At 35.8% G+C, this 14,192-nt stretch overlaps 1 protein-coding gene across 3 annotated transcripts in view; it reads left to right on the forward strand.

Moving 5' to 3' along the window:
• Nucleotides 1-12,315, forward strand: part of XRN1 (5'-3' exoribonuclease 1) — a 79,098-nt gene extending 66,783 nt beyond the window's left edge. Inside the window, exons 31-43 of one of the 3 annotated variants that reach the window (XM_027817388.3) lie at nucleotides 177-402; nucleotides 1,103-1,204; nucleotides 3,114-3,209; nucleotides 3,523-3,637; nucleotides 4,216-4,277; nucleotides 4,909-5,019; nucleotides 5,302-5,430; nucleotides 5,713-5,869; nucleotides 6,201-6,382; nucleotides 6,669-6,782; nucleotides 6,873-6,990; nucleotides 7,871-8,031; nucleotides 8,488-12,315. In XM_027817388.3, coding sequence (XP_027673189.2) covers nucleotides 177-402; nucleotides 1,103-1,204; nucleotides 3,114-3,209; nucleotides 3,523-3,637; nucleotides 4,216-4,277; nucleotides 4,909-5,019; nucleotides 5,302-5,430; nucleotides 5,713-5,869; nucleotides 6,201-6,382; nucleotides 6,669-6,782; nucleotides 6,873-6,990; nucleotides 7,871-8,031; nucleotides 8,488-8,784 — 1,870 coding nt within the window. In that variant the 3' untranslated portion in view covers nucleotides 8,785-12,315. The remainder of the gene's footprint in view (nucleotides 1-176; nucleotides 403-1,102; nucleotides 1,205-3,113; nucleotides 3,210-3,522; nucleotides 3,638-4,215; nucleotides 4,278-4,908; nucleotides 5,020-5,301; nucleotides 5,431-5,712; nucleotides 5,870-6,200; nucleotides 6,383-6,668; nucleotides 6,783-6,872; nucleotides 6,991-7,870; nucleotides 8,032-8,487) is intronic. The other 2 variants (XM_007054995.4, XM_037908194.2) reach the window with 2 other exon arrangements.
• The last annotated feature ends 1,877 nt before the right edge of the window (nucleotides 12,316-14,192 follow it).

Consider the following 14,192-nt stretch of genomic DNA (forward strand, 5'->3'; position numbering starts at 1 on the left):
GACATTACTGCAGTTTTAATACTAGGTATGGTCCCAGGTCTTGCTATCAGTCTTGAATCTGTGGCCTTCTGGCCCAGAGGCAAAAGTACTATTAACTGAGACATATAAGCAGTGGACAATCAACAACATAATTACTTAAAACAATTGTTTAACTTGTTTTTCTCTTTTCTGTTTAGGTGCTCACCTGCTAGAGGTTATCGTCTGCCAACAAGTGCCTTAATTAACCTATCTCATGGTAGTCGGTCGGAAACAGGAAATCAGAAACTGACAGCCATAGTGAAACCACAACCAGCTGTGAATCATTACAACTCATGCTCATCTGATTCATCATCTGTATGCTCACAAAAAGTGCATCTAGGAGGTCTCAACCATTCACCTCGTTCCCTTTTTGTTCCTACTCGAGTAAGATCTTTCTCTTTAGTTTATATACAATCCTTTTCCCAAAGAAATTGAGTTAGTACTGTGGTTGGATCTTCATTGATACTGACAGAATTTTGTATTTTTCCTGGTTATGGTTAGACAGAATTTAGTGACTCAGTAATATATGGAGGCTTTTACACTAATTCACTAAGGCACTAATTCAGATCTGTCCAAAATTCAAATGGCCCAAAACCTTGGTCCCTCTGACAGCAGTTTGATGGCCTTTGTGAAAGAAGTTGGTAGCTTCAGTCCAGTTACTAGTGGGCAAGTGTCTAAAGTAGCCTTTCTATTAGCAACCTTGGCAGAAAGACAACTATCTTCTTTTTTTCCCAACCCCCATCAATAGTGATTGTTCTTATGGATCAGGATTGTATCCCTGCTGAGAATAAACAGAAGACTTAATTTTCCTGTGTTATCTATTTTGTACCTTGGTGAGAATTCAGTTCATTTTGGAAATACAATACACAAGAAAAATGGCATGAATAAGACTGAGTTGTCATAGGCTTTATTTAACTATTTTATCTTAATGAGCAGTTTCTTTAAAGAACAGTGAGACTTTGAGGGATGATTTCTTGTTTAAGAATTCTCTCATAATGTAAATCTGTGGAAGAAAAACCATTCTACAAAATAACTTAGAAACAATGAAACACCTCTGATCTACTTTTTTAAATCAATGATTTAGCAACTAAATGGAAGACAGCATTACAATCTCAGGGCTGAAAATCAGGGAAATTCCATTTCACTACAGAAAGGATCTTTTTTGGGAGGCAATCAGAAACAAAAAGTAAGTGTTATGATTTGTTTTCTTATTGGGTATTAAAAAATCCATATTCAGTTTATGTGCAGAGGGATTTAAACCTTTTGAAAACATTGGAGCAAATATCACTCTCAGTCAAACGGAAAATTAAACTGGCTGTTGTTTAGCAAAGTATACTTGCCAAAAGGAAGTTATACACTATCCAGATCATCACAGAACAAAAAATAATGGATTCAAATGAATATACAGTAAGAGTTAAGCTGTTGCTGTGAGTATGGCTGCATTTCCAGCTTGCTTGTTAGAGGCTAGTATTTGTAGTGGCTCGCTATTTACAATAGTGTCCTTTTGCCTTAGCTTTACAGATTTTTAGCACTGCCAGACTACCCTTGTCAAACACACGTGTTTTGTAATCCAGATTCAGACTGAGGCAGCCTTTAATGAATCTGTAAGGAAGTGAGTGTATTTAACCCATTTCAGTATGGATTGATTTAAAACAAGGCAATTTAAATCATTAATTAAATAACCAAGTGGAAAGCCTTGAATTAAATCGATTTTAATCAACTCTTCCATTTGTACTTCAGTTATTTTCTAAAGAAAGGTGCATTGTCGTTGGTTGATATAACCATTAAAATGTTTTGATTTAAAACTAAATAGAGAATTTTCGCTAGATTTGGTACATCTTTGTGCTACACTACCTGTATTAATTTATTTAAGCAATTATATAGCTTAATATTTTCAGATTCTTATTGTACATTTTAAGTAAGAAAATGGTGAAAGATATTTTGCTTATTTACTAGATAATTAACTTTTTGCTAATATTTGTGTCAAGCTGGATTAGAATGGTAACTGGAATTTAATTAAACATGCAAAACAGCATATAAAATGTATTTTTATTAAACAAACCCTTGACTTTTTTGGATCCATAAACTTCTCTTTTTGAAACATCCAACTAAGTGATGTATTAAACAGAGGGAGTAACTGTAGTCAGTGAATTAAACTGACTGTTTCAGGTCAGCCTGGGAAAATTTTCAAGTAAATCGAAGTGAAAGTGGCTGGAGCTTAGTTCCTACTCACCTAAGTCTCTTGAAAATGAGACAATCTCCTAAGTAACTTAGGCTGATCTATTGTGCCATATGTTTGAAGCTTGACCTCAAAAGTTAGAATTTTTCCCCTGATTCTTTCTTTATGTAGAAAAGGAGCCTTTAACTCAAAGTTTTTGATAGAGGCTCATTGATTCAGCATATTTATTTTTATTTAAATGATTTAAGAGATTATAATAAGTTTAAGCCTTAACATATTTTATATTTAAATCAGATTTCATTTAAACAGGTTTATTTTTAAAAAGATAAATGTAGTATAATTTAAATGACAAAATTAAAAAAACCTGATTTAAATTAAAAAAAAAACGCTTTTTTAAAAAATGTTTTCCAAAAAAATCATTATTATTTTTTTTTTTTTTTACACACCTTCCCATTCAGGCCATAAGATCCTCTTAATAATTGTTGTTTACATATTTGAGCCCCATTCCTACACAAATGCATGCATAACTTTACTCAAGTGAGGAGAGCTATTGGATGAGGGTTTGCAAGATCAAGGCCTTAGCAATGAAGCAGATACTGGCTTGGGAACATGCATGCCTTTGGAAGGAAACTTGAAATGCATTTTGTTACATTCTTTCATTTTAGAAAATTTAGAGGTTACTGGTAAAGGGAAAACATCAAAACAAACTAATTCCATTAACATTTTAGGGAAACACTTAGGGAAAGTCATAGTATAAATATGGCCTAGTTTTCAGAAGTTACAAACACCTACAAATTCTTTTGAAGTCATTGGGAAATTGCTCAGCACCTTTGAAAGTCAAGCCTTAAAAATTTATTTGTATCTCTGTTGGAGCAAAAGTTGTATTTATAGGTTTTTAAAAAAAATATTTTGCCAGGCTCAGAATAAACAAGATGATGAATTTTGCAGCATTTGGCAATCACTGCAAGGGTCTGGGAAATCTCAGCATGTTCAACAAAATATGAATGAGAAGGTTAGTATATAACTGACATTATGAATAACATTTTCACTGAAGTTCCTTCTGTTTAGAGAGAAAATATTGGTTTGTGGGTATATGTTATATATGGACAACGTAAAATATAGAGGCATTTCTTCATTTTCACTGAATTCATCACAAGATTAAACATTTTTTGGCTAATATCAAAGATCAGACTAGCTAATTTTGTGTAGTATAAAACTTTATTGAAAATTGTAGAAAGAGGTGATGACCTGTTGTAAAGATTGTAAATGATTGTGTGTGTCTGTCTTCTGGTTAATATTAAATGTGTGAATATTTCAATTCCTAGGGTGCAATTCTACCTCAAGAAACAAAGCCAGGAACTGGCAACCAGTTGTACAAACCAGGCTTCAATGAGAGTACCCTTAAAGGCCAGCAAAGAAAACAGGAGCCATTTAAAAAGTGTAAGTACTATAATTAGAAATCTAGTTTTGAAAAAGCTGGCCTGTGTTTCTGATTGTTTATAGAAATATCTGCAGAGCTTCTTTGCCATCAACATTTTATAAACAAATGGTTTTATGAACACAATACTGTATATATTCTGGTCAAATCCTGGTCCCACTGAGCCCAAATGGGCCAGGATTGGCTGTTTTTAAGCATATCTGACCTCTCTACAAATTGACCCTGCAGTCTTTAATCAAGCAATTGGCCCACATTATCAAACTTATAGAGGATGTTTTTGCATGTACAACCTTTGGAAGGAAAAGTAAACATGTTTACTAGACACGAGTAAAACTACATAAGCATTATCACATAATTAATGTTTGCTTCTTTTATCCTGTGAAGAAAAGTGCATAGGAACAATAAAGTCGGAATTAACAAATGTTTGAGACATAAACTCAAATTTAATTCTGATTTAATCTAATTGGGGACATATAATGGTTTCTGGAGTCAATTTGATTATTTTCATATCTTTTAAAAGCATTAAAAAAGAATAAATGTTCCTTTGCGCAGCTGATACTGTGAACTAATTTATTTGTAGTTAAAGAAGATTCTAAAGTTCCAAGATATGAAAGTCAGACACACAAAATATCAAATAAACAGGTATATTTCCTCTTATATTGAGAACATGTATACCAATAATTATTTATTTGTTTTTATTACTATTTTCTAGTTTGTCATTTTACAAATTGTCTCCACTGAGCAGCTCAGTGAATTCTGCTGCCAGCTATCGGAAGGTTCTTGTATTTGTGGCCGTTTTTATCCTTTAGAAATTTTATATAACATTGTACCATTGTTCTTGGAGCCTTTACAGGTAGAAAATGAGAGGTGATGCTTCTGTCAGACATGATACGTATTATGACATGTCATTCCAAGACTGATGCTAGCAAGCATGTCAGAAGTTTTTTTAATCTTTTCCATTGTTTTAATTATTCTGCAGTTTTTCTGGCTTCAGATGTTTAAGGCTGATACTATAATTGCAAAACATAGATGTTATCATGGACACTGAATGCATTCAATGAAGTGAACTGTAGCTCACGAAAGCTTATGCTCAAATAAATTTGTTAGTCTCTAAGGTGCCACAAGTACTCCTTTGCTTATTCCGTTAGGGTGTAGTCCATTCAGATACAAGAATGATAGCTTGTGAAATACTATTTGCAGATTATTTTCAGCTGATCTACATTTTAACTGTGAGGTGTTAGTGTGTAATAATCAACATTGCAATTTCTTTCAGAATTTTGCAGGAGCAAATAAATATAATGTTAAGCTTTTGAAGAGGAATGAAAGTCCAAGTGTGCCTGTAATTCAGAAGGCTTCTGTTGATGGGTCCTGTACAGCTGGGAAGGTAAGAGTTGGCTTGTTAAATGTGAGTCTGCTTCTGACTAGTTTGGCCCTTTAATGCTTAAATACTTTCAACCTGGAAGTCACTCTGTGCCCACAGTCCCCATTGACTTGAATGGAGTTCCACATATAGAGAGCTGTATTAGGATCAGACGATGACAAAACTAAATAGCCTGAAGTAGACTTAATGTTTCTTTAAACCAGTTATTTCTGGTCATGGTATTTATTATTTTAAGTACAAAGTTTTACATTAATTTTTTAGTATCTTCTTACCTCTATTCCTTAGAAGGACTCTGAACTTGAAAACCTTCTAGCATCCTTGAAAATCTCCAAAGAAAATGAAGTGCAATCATCTTATCCCAAGGAAGAAAGAGTCACCAATGAAGAACATCTGTCTCCACAGTCTTTTGCTATGGTTTGTGTATTGTGGGAGCCATTGGGTGACAATTTAGCATTTGCTTTCTTAGCTTCTTATACTTCTGCTTACAAACAAATCTACATATTACTTTATTAAACATAATTATATTTAATTAACTTTTCTTAAAGCAAATAACGTATACAGTTAATAGTAAAATATTACTTTTCAGGGAAATAAAAAGTTGCAATTTTTGTTACCATTGTGCAGGATTTTTAATTCTCTTTGAATAGTGCAATCTAAATTTAATTGGATTGTTGAATATTTTCTTCTTTTCTAAAGAAGGGAACACAGATGCTCAAAGAAATTTTGAAGATTGATGGCTCTGACATAGAAACCAAGAATGAAATGAAGCCACTGATTAATGAAGTTCCTGCTACCTCCGATAGGCAGGATTCCCATGGGGCTGCCATGCAGCATAGACAAACAAAAAAAATGGGTATGTACAGATACCAGCTAATCCTCAGCAAAATAGTTAAAGAGCCTTATGTTAACTTATCTCTACAATTAGTAAAAAGATTGCTACTGATACTTGTTTTCAGGATCAAACAGTAGAATTTTCCATATTTTCTATCCCCTTTTTACTATTCAGCACTGGAAATCCCTATACTACCTAAGTAAACTCTTGAATGTGTAGCATTAAAGTCAGACATTCTGAAAATACCAGGAACATATTCAAATATACTTGCTTCTGTGTTGGTGTTTTAGAATTGTCTTTTTATTCTATATATTTGCCTGATACTATTTTTTTCTTGTTTTCTTTTTTATAGCTGCTTACATGAACAAGCCTCATAGTGTAGGAGGCCCTCATAATGCTCAGGTTTTGGAAACTGGAGGTCACCCTCTCCTTGGCCCACAGTCTGCGTTGTCTACCCCAGTATCTGAACTCTCTCGTATTTGTTCCCTGGTTGGAATGCCACAACCAGATTTCTCCTTCCTCAGAACACCACAGGTAAGGTTTGTTTTATAGGTATAACTACAGGCTGGTGGAGTAAGCTGCATGCATGTAAATCATGCCCTTTGCTATGAATTTGCACTAATAACTAAAATCCCAGTGTAGATGAGACTTTGGTGCCTCTTGTTTGGTTTGATTTGTTTCCAAAAATAAAATTCTGAACTGAAAACTATTGTATTAATTCATGTTAATCTGTCTCAAATTTTAACTCTTCTGTTTGCTTGCATACAGTGATGACAAAAAAACTTTCATGAAAAAAATCTATTTTATGTTATTTTCATAGACCATGACAGTTTGTCAAGTAAAATTATCCAATGGCTTATTAGTACATGGACCTCAGTGTCACTCTGAAAATGAAGCCAAGGAGAGAGCTGCATTTTTTGCATTACAACGATTGGTGAGAACAATATACTGTATAACACGTTGTATCTTTTTTCTTGTTTTATTGCATTGAGCCTGTTATAATAAATTATTCTCTCTTAACTAGAGCTCTTTAGGAGTGAACTTTTCTTTGCCGCCACCTCCATCGATGTTTCCAAATTATCAGTCCATGGGAGCTCCTGTACCACCTGGATCCATTCCTCCAGTCTTCACCCAACCCACTGGTAAGTAATAATACACTTTTTTCAAATAATTGAAAACTTGACTGTAATTCTAATAGGATTTTGTGAAGATGAGTGACTTCCAGAGAACACCATTTTAGGCCCTGCTGTATGTAGATGTACCTCTGAGCCTCCTTGAAAATGGAAATTTGTGAACCTCCTCTCATGGACACATGAGAACAAAGAATTCCACACCTTCCATTTGTTCAGTCGCTCTTCTCAGGACATGTGTCAATGTGCTACCTATTGGTTTTTCTCCTGAATACAATAGGAAGCAGTCTAGAACTGTTGGTCCTGGTCAGTAGGAAGGAAGACACATCTACTTCTAGGACCTGCCAGAAAGCTCTGCTTTTGTGACTTCCCCTCCATATCGTCTCAACTAGTATTTTTCTAGTATTTTCTCCTATAGCTAACAATCATCTGTGAATTGGCAAATCAAGGCACCCTTTGTCATATTTTTTGGAACCAGCTCTCGAGTCTTTTCAGTACTTCCCTGAGACACTATGTAGGAAGGCTGCCAAGCAGTGTCGTGATGTAACAACCCAAGAAAGCCTGCTGAAAATTCCCATGGTACCATTAATACTCTGCTATTTTTGTAGAATGCAAGAAGGGTTGTGACTGTGGTGACCAGCAATTAGGCACTTAGCAATAGTGTAGGATTCGAGGTCCCCAAGCAGGCACTGCTCCCCCACTTCTCCTCAGTCTTTGCATTGTTGACTGGTTTCAGAGAGAGTGCATTCTGCCCTTCTCAGTTGTAAACAGGGCTTTTGTGGTGAAAGAAGCAAAGTGAAAAAATATCCTGGAGATACTCTGGGTTTGGAGAATTCCCCACCCTCCTAAAAGGAAGTAATAGAAACTAAACGTTATTTGTTGTTTTTTACAGCCAATATGATGCCTCCATCATCTCACATGTTTGGTCCAGTGCCATGGAGAGCTCCAGTGCCTATTCATGGCAAACCTTACTATCCCGGTTCATATCATGGTAATATGCCTCTTGCAGGAACTATACCAGTTGGTACTCACAACCAGTTTATTCCTCTACAGGTAAGTATGAGAGGAGTTGTCTTGAGATCATATTTTTGTAAAAGATGTTAAAAGTATTTATATACAAGCTGAAAGCCCATGCTGCCACACGGATGTAACTTGTAAAGTCAAGTGTATACATAAGTCAAAAATGGCCGAGAACTTAAAAACTGGTCTGTATCAGACCCTGAATGCCAGTAATGTTTCAGTGTGGTGATATTCTGAACAAAGAGAGCTCTCAACCATGCTTGTAGCTGTTTCCATCTCTTTCCACTGATTCCACAGATATTCTAGGCTTCAGGGTGACAATCCTCTAATCTTATTTTTAGAGATATGATGGCTGCAAAGACACTCCTGTGGATACATTGTTTAGTTTTAGAAAACTATTAAACTGCTCTATGTGCATTTTTATAGAGGTAAATTTTTTTCAGCTTTGTGAGAGGACATTCTTTTAAATAATATTTATTTGATTTAAAGGTAACTAAAAAAAGGGCTGCTAGCAAGAAAAATTCTGAGTTCAAAGAATTCCAGAGCTCCCTTCAAGCTGTACCACTAAAGAATGAACAGCTAATGTATTCTGACACCAACAAGCTCATTCAACAAGATACTTCAACTACTTTAAAATCTCCTCAAGCTGTTCAGTCTACTGTTTGTTTTCAAGACAACGTAGCTACTCCAGATGTTCCTCATAACAAAGCAACACCAAACATTTCTAGCAAACGAAAGCCAAGAAAACTGGCTGTCAATTTTGGTGCACCAAAATCTTCAGAATAAATACTGTAGCTAGACTGATTTTATCTTTCCTCTTCCCCCAGTGTTCTTCATATATATAATTTATGATTTTTAAGGATAGATATATATATCCTTAAAAAAATCATAGTGCTATTTAGAAAAATCAACCATTTTAAGTATGATTTTATTTTTTCCCTTACCCCAGTGTTTATATATTATATCTATCTCTCCTTTAAAAAATCATAAACCATTATTTTAAAAAAATAAGTATAATAAAGAGTGAAAGACTTTCAGTTGGTAGGCTTTTTCAGGCTGTTGATAAATACATATAAAATTATGTTAAAATTTGATTAAAGATCTTGACTTAAACTGATAAAAGGCAGAAAATCCTGAATTAAGGTCACCACACAATCCATTGGTGCCTAGGTCTCTGAACAGTGGCTTACATACTATAGCGGGTGAGCAGCAATAATATTAGAGTGGGAATCCTAATTCAGAATTGCCTTGCTTTTGGGATGGGATATGGGGGAGTAATAAGTCAGGCACTGAACATTGCTTAACACGATCTTTTGTATTTTAACTCCTTTTTTATGGTAATGTAATAAAATAGAGAAGGCTTTTATTTACCTGTAAATTTCATATGACAGAGAACAAAAATAAATTAATGGAAGACAACTGGCTTATAGAATACAAGCAAATGCAAACTGACTTGCAAATGAAGTTCTCAGTTCAAATTATATTAATAAAGTTACTAGTTGGGATTCATTTTAAAATCTGACTCCACTTTACCAACATAGATCTCCACTACACATCCACATGCACGTCTTCATGGACTCCAAAAATCACAAAAATCCTGAATTTTTCTAAATTATAAAATGAGTAGAACGCAAAGGTATTTGTATATATAGCATGATAATCAAACTCATGCTCACCCTTTGAGCCAATTTCTCCCACCTGCAGTTTTCACCATGCAGTGAACTTCGTAATCTGGCAGGTTCTCTTTTCTAAATTATTATTTTTTTGGTAGTTAGCTGGCTTTTAATAGATATTTTAATTTCATGGTAATATATGGTGGCAGAGGACACTATTGTCATCCTTGAGTTAGAGTTCTAAGCTTATTCCCTAATAACATCCAGACAAAAAATTCTCAATTTACCTTTTTGGAGGGAATTATCACTTTAACTAGTAATATCTTAATTCTTTATGTATCTTGTCTATCTAAAAGAAAGAAAAAACTGAAAGGGTCCTGTACTACCTTATGATCCACCCATCCATGCAATTCTTATTCTTCATAAATGAAAAGTCTATGGATCCAAAGCAAAACTTTGGTCTGATGTCTCGTCTCATTTGGTGCACTCTGCAGATGTTGGCTGAGTCTGCACCACCATTTTTACCTTATTCTTGTCTGTCCTGGTGAAAATACTTTACCTCCAAACCGTAGAAGGATTAGTGATATGTAAGACTTTAATCAGTGATTCAATACATTGTCTCTAAGCAGACTTCATGCAGGACATGCAAGTTTGCAGAATTTTCTTCGGTTTCTTGTCTTGCTATTTTGCCAACGTAACATAGCTTCACTTTCCTATAGTAGTGTCCAATTTCATCTCACAGAGTTTCTCTTCCTAAGGTTTTTGATTCATTTTCCCAAAACTGTTTTTGTCTCCTCTCTGCTGTCATGCCTTCCAGGGGGTCTTTGATAGCTATTGCTACTTCTGTCCTTCCCATAGACAGTGTATTCTCTCAGAAATTTTATTTGGTATTTTTTGGCCAGATACTTGTCTTCTAGGCCTCTGATATACCAGTCCTTTTAAGTAGTCTGTACATAATCATAAAACTCTTCTGGTTAATCTGGATTGACTGTCCCACAGAGATGACAGATTCTGTATGTGGATCCAGTGTATTTAAACTCTGATTCCAGAAATCATGTAATTTCAGGATTATTTTTATGTTGTGCCTTGTTACTCATTCAAAATCCCTGCACATCTCCAAGCTAGAATAGCAAGCTGCAGGTCTTTACACTGATTAACTTTTGTACAACTTTTTTAAAGAAGATAGTGAGTCTCTCAATAGCGTCTTGCTCCTACTTAGTCTCAAAGGTTCATCTATATTCTGTTGTGTTGTGTGCTTTTCCTTAAATCTGATGCTTTCCAGTCTGAGTTCATTCTTCACAATGTGAATTTTAAGATCTTTAATTATTAAATTGATTGAAACAATTTCTTGTTTAAATTAACTTAGATTTATAGGGTTCAAAATCCTGTTTCTCAGAGGCAACATCTATCAAAATATATTAACTCCTGTATTTTTTGAGCTTTGCCTTTGAGAGGGTCTTAAGGTACATTCCACTAAGAAAAAGTTGACCTTCACAATGTATCTGTATCTCATCAACAACATTAGGGATGATATTGGCATGATACTGATACTGACATAAATATTTTTAAAATGTTGCTTCTCCTAACTAGATTTCCATACCCTGAGTTCCCAGTCTCTTGTACTATTATTTGATCTCCAGTTTTGAGAAGCGCCCCTTATGGAGAAAACTGGATTATGTTCTGCTAGCACACCTTCAAACCTTCCAAAGAGATTCTCATCTCCATAAAACCTTGTTTTTCAGTGTTATCCCCAAGATTACGTGGCTAGTAGATGCTGGGTGCGGGTACTAGAGTCTCCGCTGAAATACTGAATTACATAGTTTATAGTGTCCTCTTGTATCTAGATAGCCAGATATGCAAATTTGTAAAGAATGATTTGTGAAGGAGACTATGCCAATACAAGTATAAATAAACCATTTTTTCCCGCATGAAATGGTTACTTTCAAAGCAGGAGCTGAATTTTTTCCCAGTGCCACTGAAACTGCCATACTAAATTTCTATATATAAGTTAAATATTTGATTCTATATCTGCTGTGTATTGTATTAGTCCCTATTTCCTAGTTACCCTTACTGTCCATTTTATCTGTATTTATGGGTTCTGTAATGTCCACTACCTGGTGCCCAATCGACTTATTTTAGCTTTCACATGTTCTGTTACATGTGATGTGTACACTGACCTATGCCATATCATCTATTATTTCAGCTCTTTTGTTTTTATATTCTATGTCAACTCTGTAATTATGTTTAATTCATACAGGTATAACTTTAAACATTCATTTTTCTCATAGATATAAAGTATTTTGTAAGTACTGGAATTTTTCATTAGATCTTATACAGAGCAGTATTTTATTAAAAATCCAGAAGGGAAGACTTTTATGTGTGCATTTTTGTAGTTTGATTTTTTTAAAATAACTTTTCATTGTTTATCTGCCAAGTGAAATGTTTTCAATTTGCATATGAATGGATATGGAATGTATTTTTTTGTCCTGTTTAGTGTTAAGTTGTGCATCTGCAGATTTCTAGTATGTAGTTGCATAAAGGACTGTGCAAACATATTTTAAAATATGAACATAAGATACACTGAAGGATAAAAATTATTCATAAGAGTTAAATGCTATACAGAATTTTAATTCAACAGAATAATTTTATAAACCTGTTCGTTGTCTGCGTCTGCTTGGATTAAATATTGAAATTAGAAACATGATTTATCTTAAGTGTTTATATTCAAGTGCCTGTTATTTGGGAACAACCTTACCTTACCCTTAATCCAAAGTTTCAGAGTTGGGTTAAACTTGTTAAAAATCCAGTTGTTCTGATTCCAAAAAGCAGCAAGCTTCCATTTTACTGGAGTGGTTTCTTGATGTCCCACCACCAGTCATTCAGGAGACCAAAAGCATGAATTTTCAATGATTGCCATTCAGTTACAAATGAAACACCTTCAAGTGGCTATTGAGGATCTGCTAACGTTGCTTGAGCTTCTGCTGCTAGTTAAGAGCAGCAGTCAGAAGATAACACTTGATTCTGTAATGGGAGAGCATAGTGCTAGGATCCTCACATGAGCAGCTGTAACTGTAAAGCCTAGAGGTGACTGAAGGGCCTTGAGGATCCCAACAGTCAAGAATGATAAGTTAAAAAATTTTTTCCAAGGAGTACAGTATATGATCTCTTGACATGAAGGCATCTGGAAAAGTAGTATCAGTGACATGACATTCTGGTAAGAAGCCATTTCCCATACTCAGACCAGAGAGTTCTGGAGATGTTTTCCAGTCAGAGCAATCTAATAATATTCCCCCCGTCAGGCAAATAATATTCTGTCAGGCAAACCCTTGAACAAAGTAGAATGACAGAACGTGTACTGAAGATACAAATTGAGATGCATGTAAACTCCTTAAAGAAAGAAAATACAGTTTTGTTATTTGAATAAATAACAAGTTGCTACATAAAATGATCAGTGTCACAAACCTCAAAATTTTAAAACTTATTTTAAACTTTAAAAGCCTTAAAAGGCAATTGCATTATTTTCTTCCATTGTTATTTGGAGAGGGAAGGGGGAGAATCCTCTCCTTTGAGTGCTTGCCAATATGTATTTCATTCATAGTACATGTGCCCCAGGTGTCAAGTTTGAATTCTTTTAGCCAGCAGTGTCCACTGGAGCTGCGCCTCTGTCGTGGTGTCCCAACCCAAGGGCATAAGGGTGTGGAGTAGGCCCAACTATCCCAAAGTTCTTTTTTGCTGCTTATGAATGCAAGTAGATCAGGAGGTGGCAGCACGCTGCTTCTCATGAATCCGATGAAGTGAGCTGTAGCTCACGAAAGCTTATGCTCAAATAAATTTGTTAGTCTCTAAGGTGCCACAAGTACTCCTTTTCTTTTTGCGAATACAGACTAACACTGCTGTTACTCTGAAACCTCTCATGAATCTGCAACCCTAGTCAGCTGCTGAAAAATCTGCCCTCCCTTAGGCACCTGCCTGGTTCATCTATAGCTAAAGCAGCCCCCATCCAGAAGGGACTTCTTGGGAGTCACCAAGAATGAACAGTTGTAAAGTAACTATATTAATGTTGGAAGGGAAATAGTGTGAAGTGTGCTTTAATTGGGGTTATCATATCTCTGTGAGAGATGTGTTCTGTATCTTAAAAAACAGACACACTAAAGGACGCTAAGGAAGGAGTGATTAAGGGGAAAGGGGGATGGAAGAGAATGGAGACGGGAAGTAGAGGAGCATTTAGGGGTTCTGTGTAAATCCTCTCTTTGTAACTCAAATGATCCGCTGATAATCCAGAGGTGGGCAAACTAGAGCCCATGGGACCATCCTGCCCAACCCCTGAGCTCCTGCCCTGGGAGGCTAGCCCCTGGTCTTCCCTGTTGTCGTCTCCCTGTGGCTACGCTGCTGCACAGGCGGTGCTCTGGGCAGTGGGGCTGTGCACTCATCCAGGGCAGCGCCGCAGAGTGTCTGGCTCCGGCACGGTTCCCAGACATGCTGCTCTGAGCAGCATGGTAAGGGGGCCGGGACCGGGGGGGTTGGATAAGGGGCAGGGGCTCCTGGGGGGCAGTCAGGGAGCAGAGGGCAGTTGGATAGGGG

Source organism: Chelonia mydas, chromosome 9, assembly GCF_015237465.2.
Source record: "Chelonia mydas isolate rCheMyd1 chromosome 9, rCheMyd1.pri.v2, whole genome shotgun sequence".
In the NCBI taxonomy this organism is placed as follows: domain Eukaryota; kingdom Metazoa; phylum Chordata; order Testudines; family Cheloniidae; genus Chelonia; species Chelonia mydas.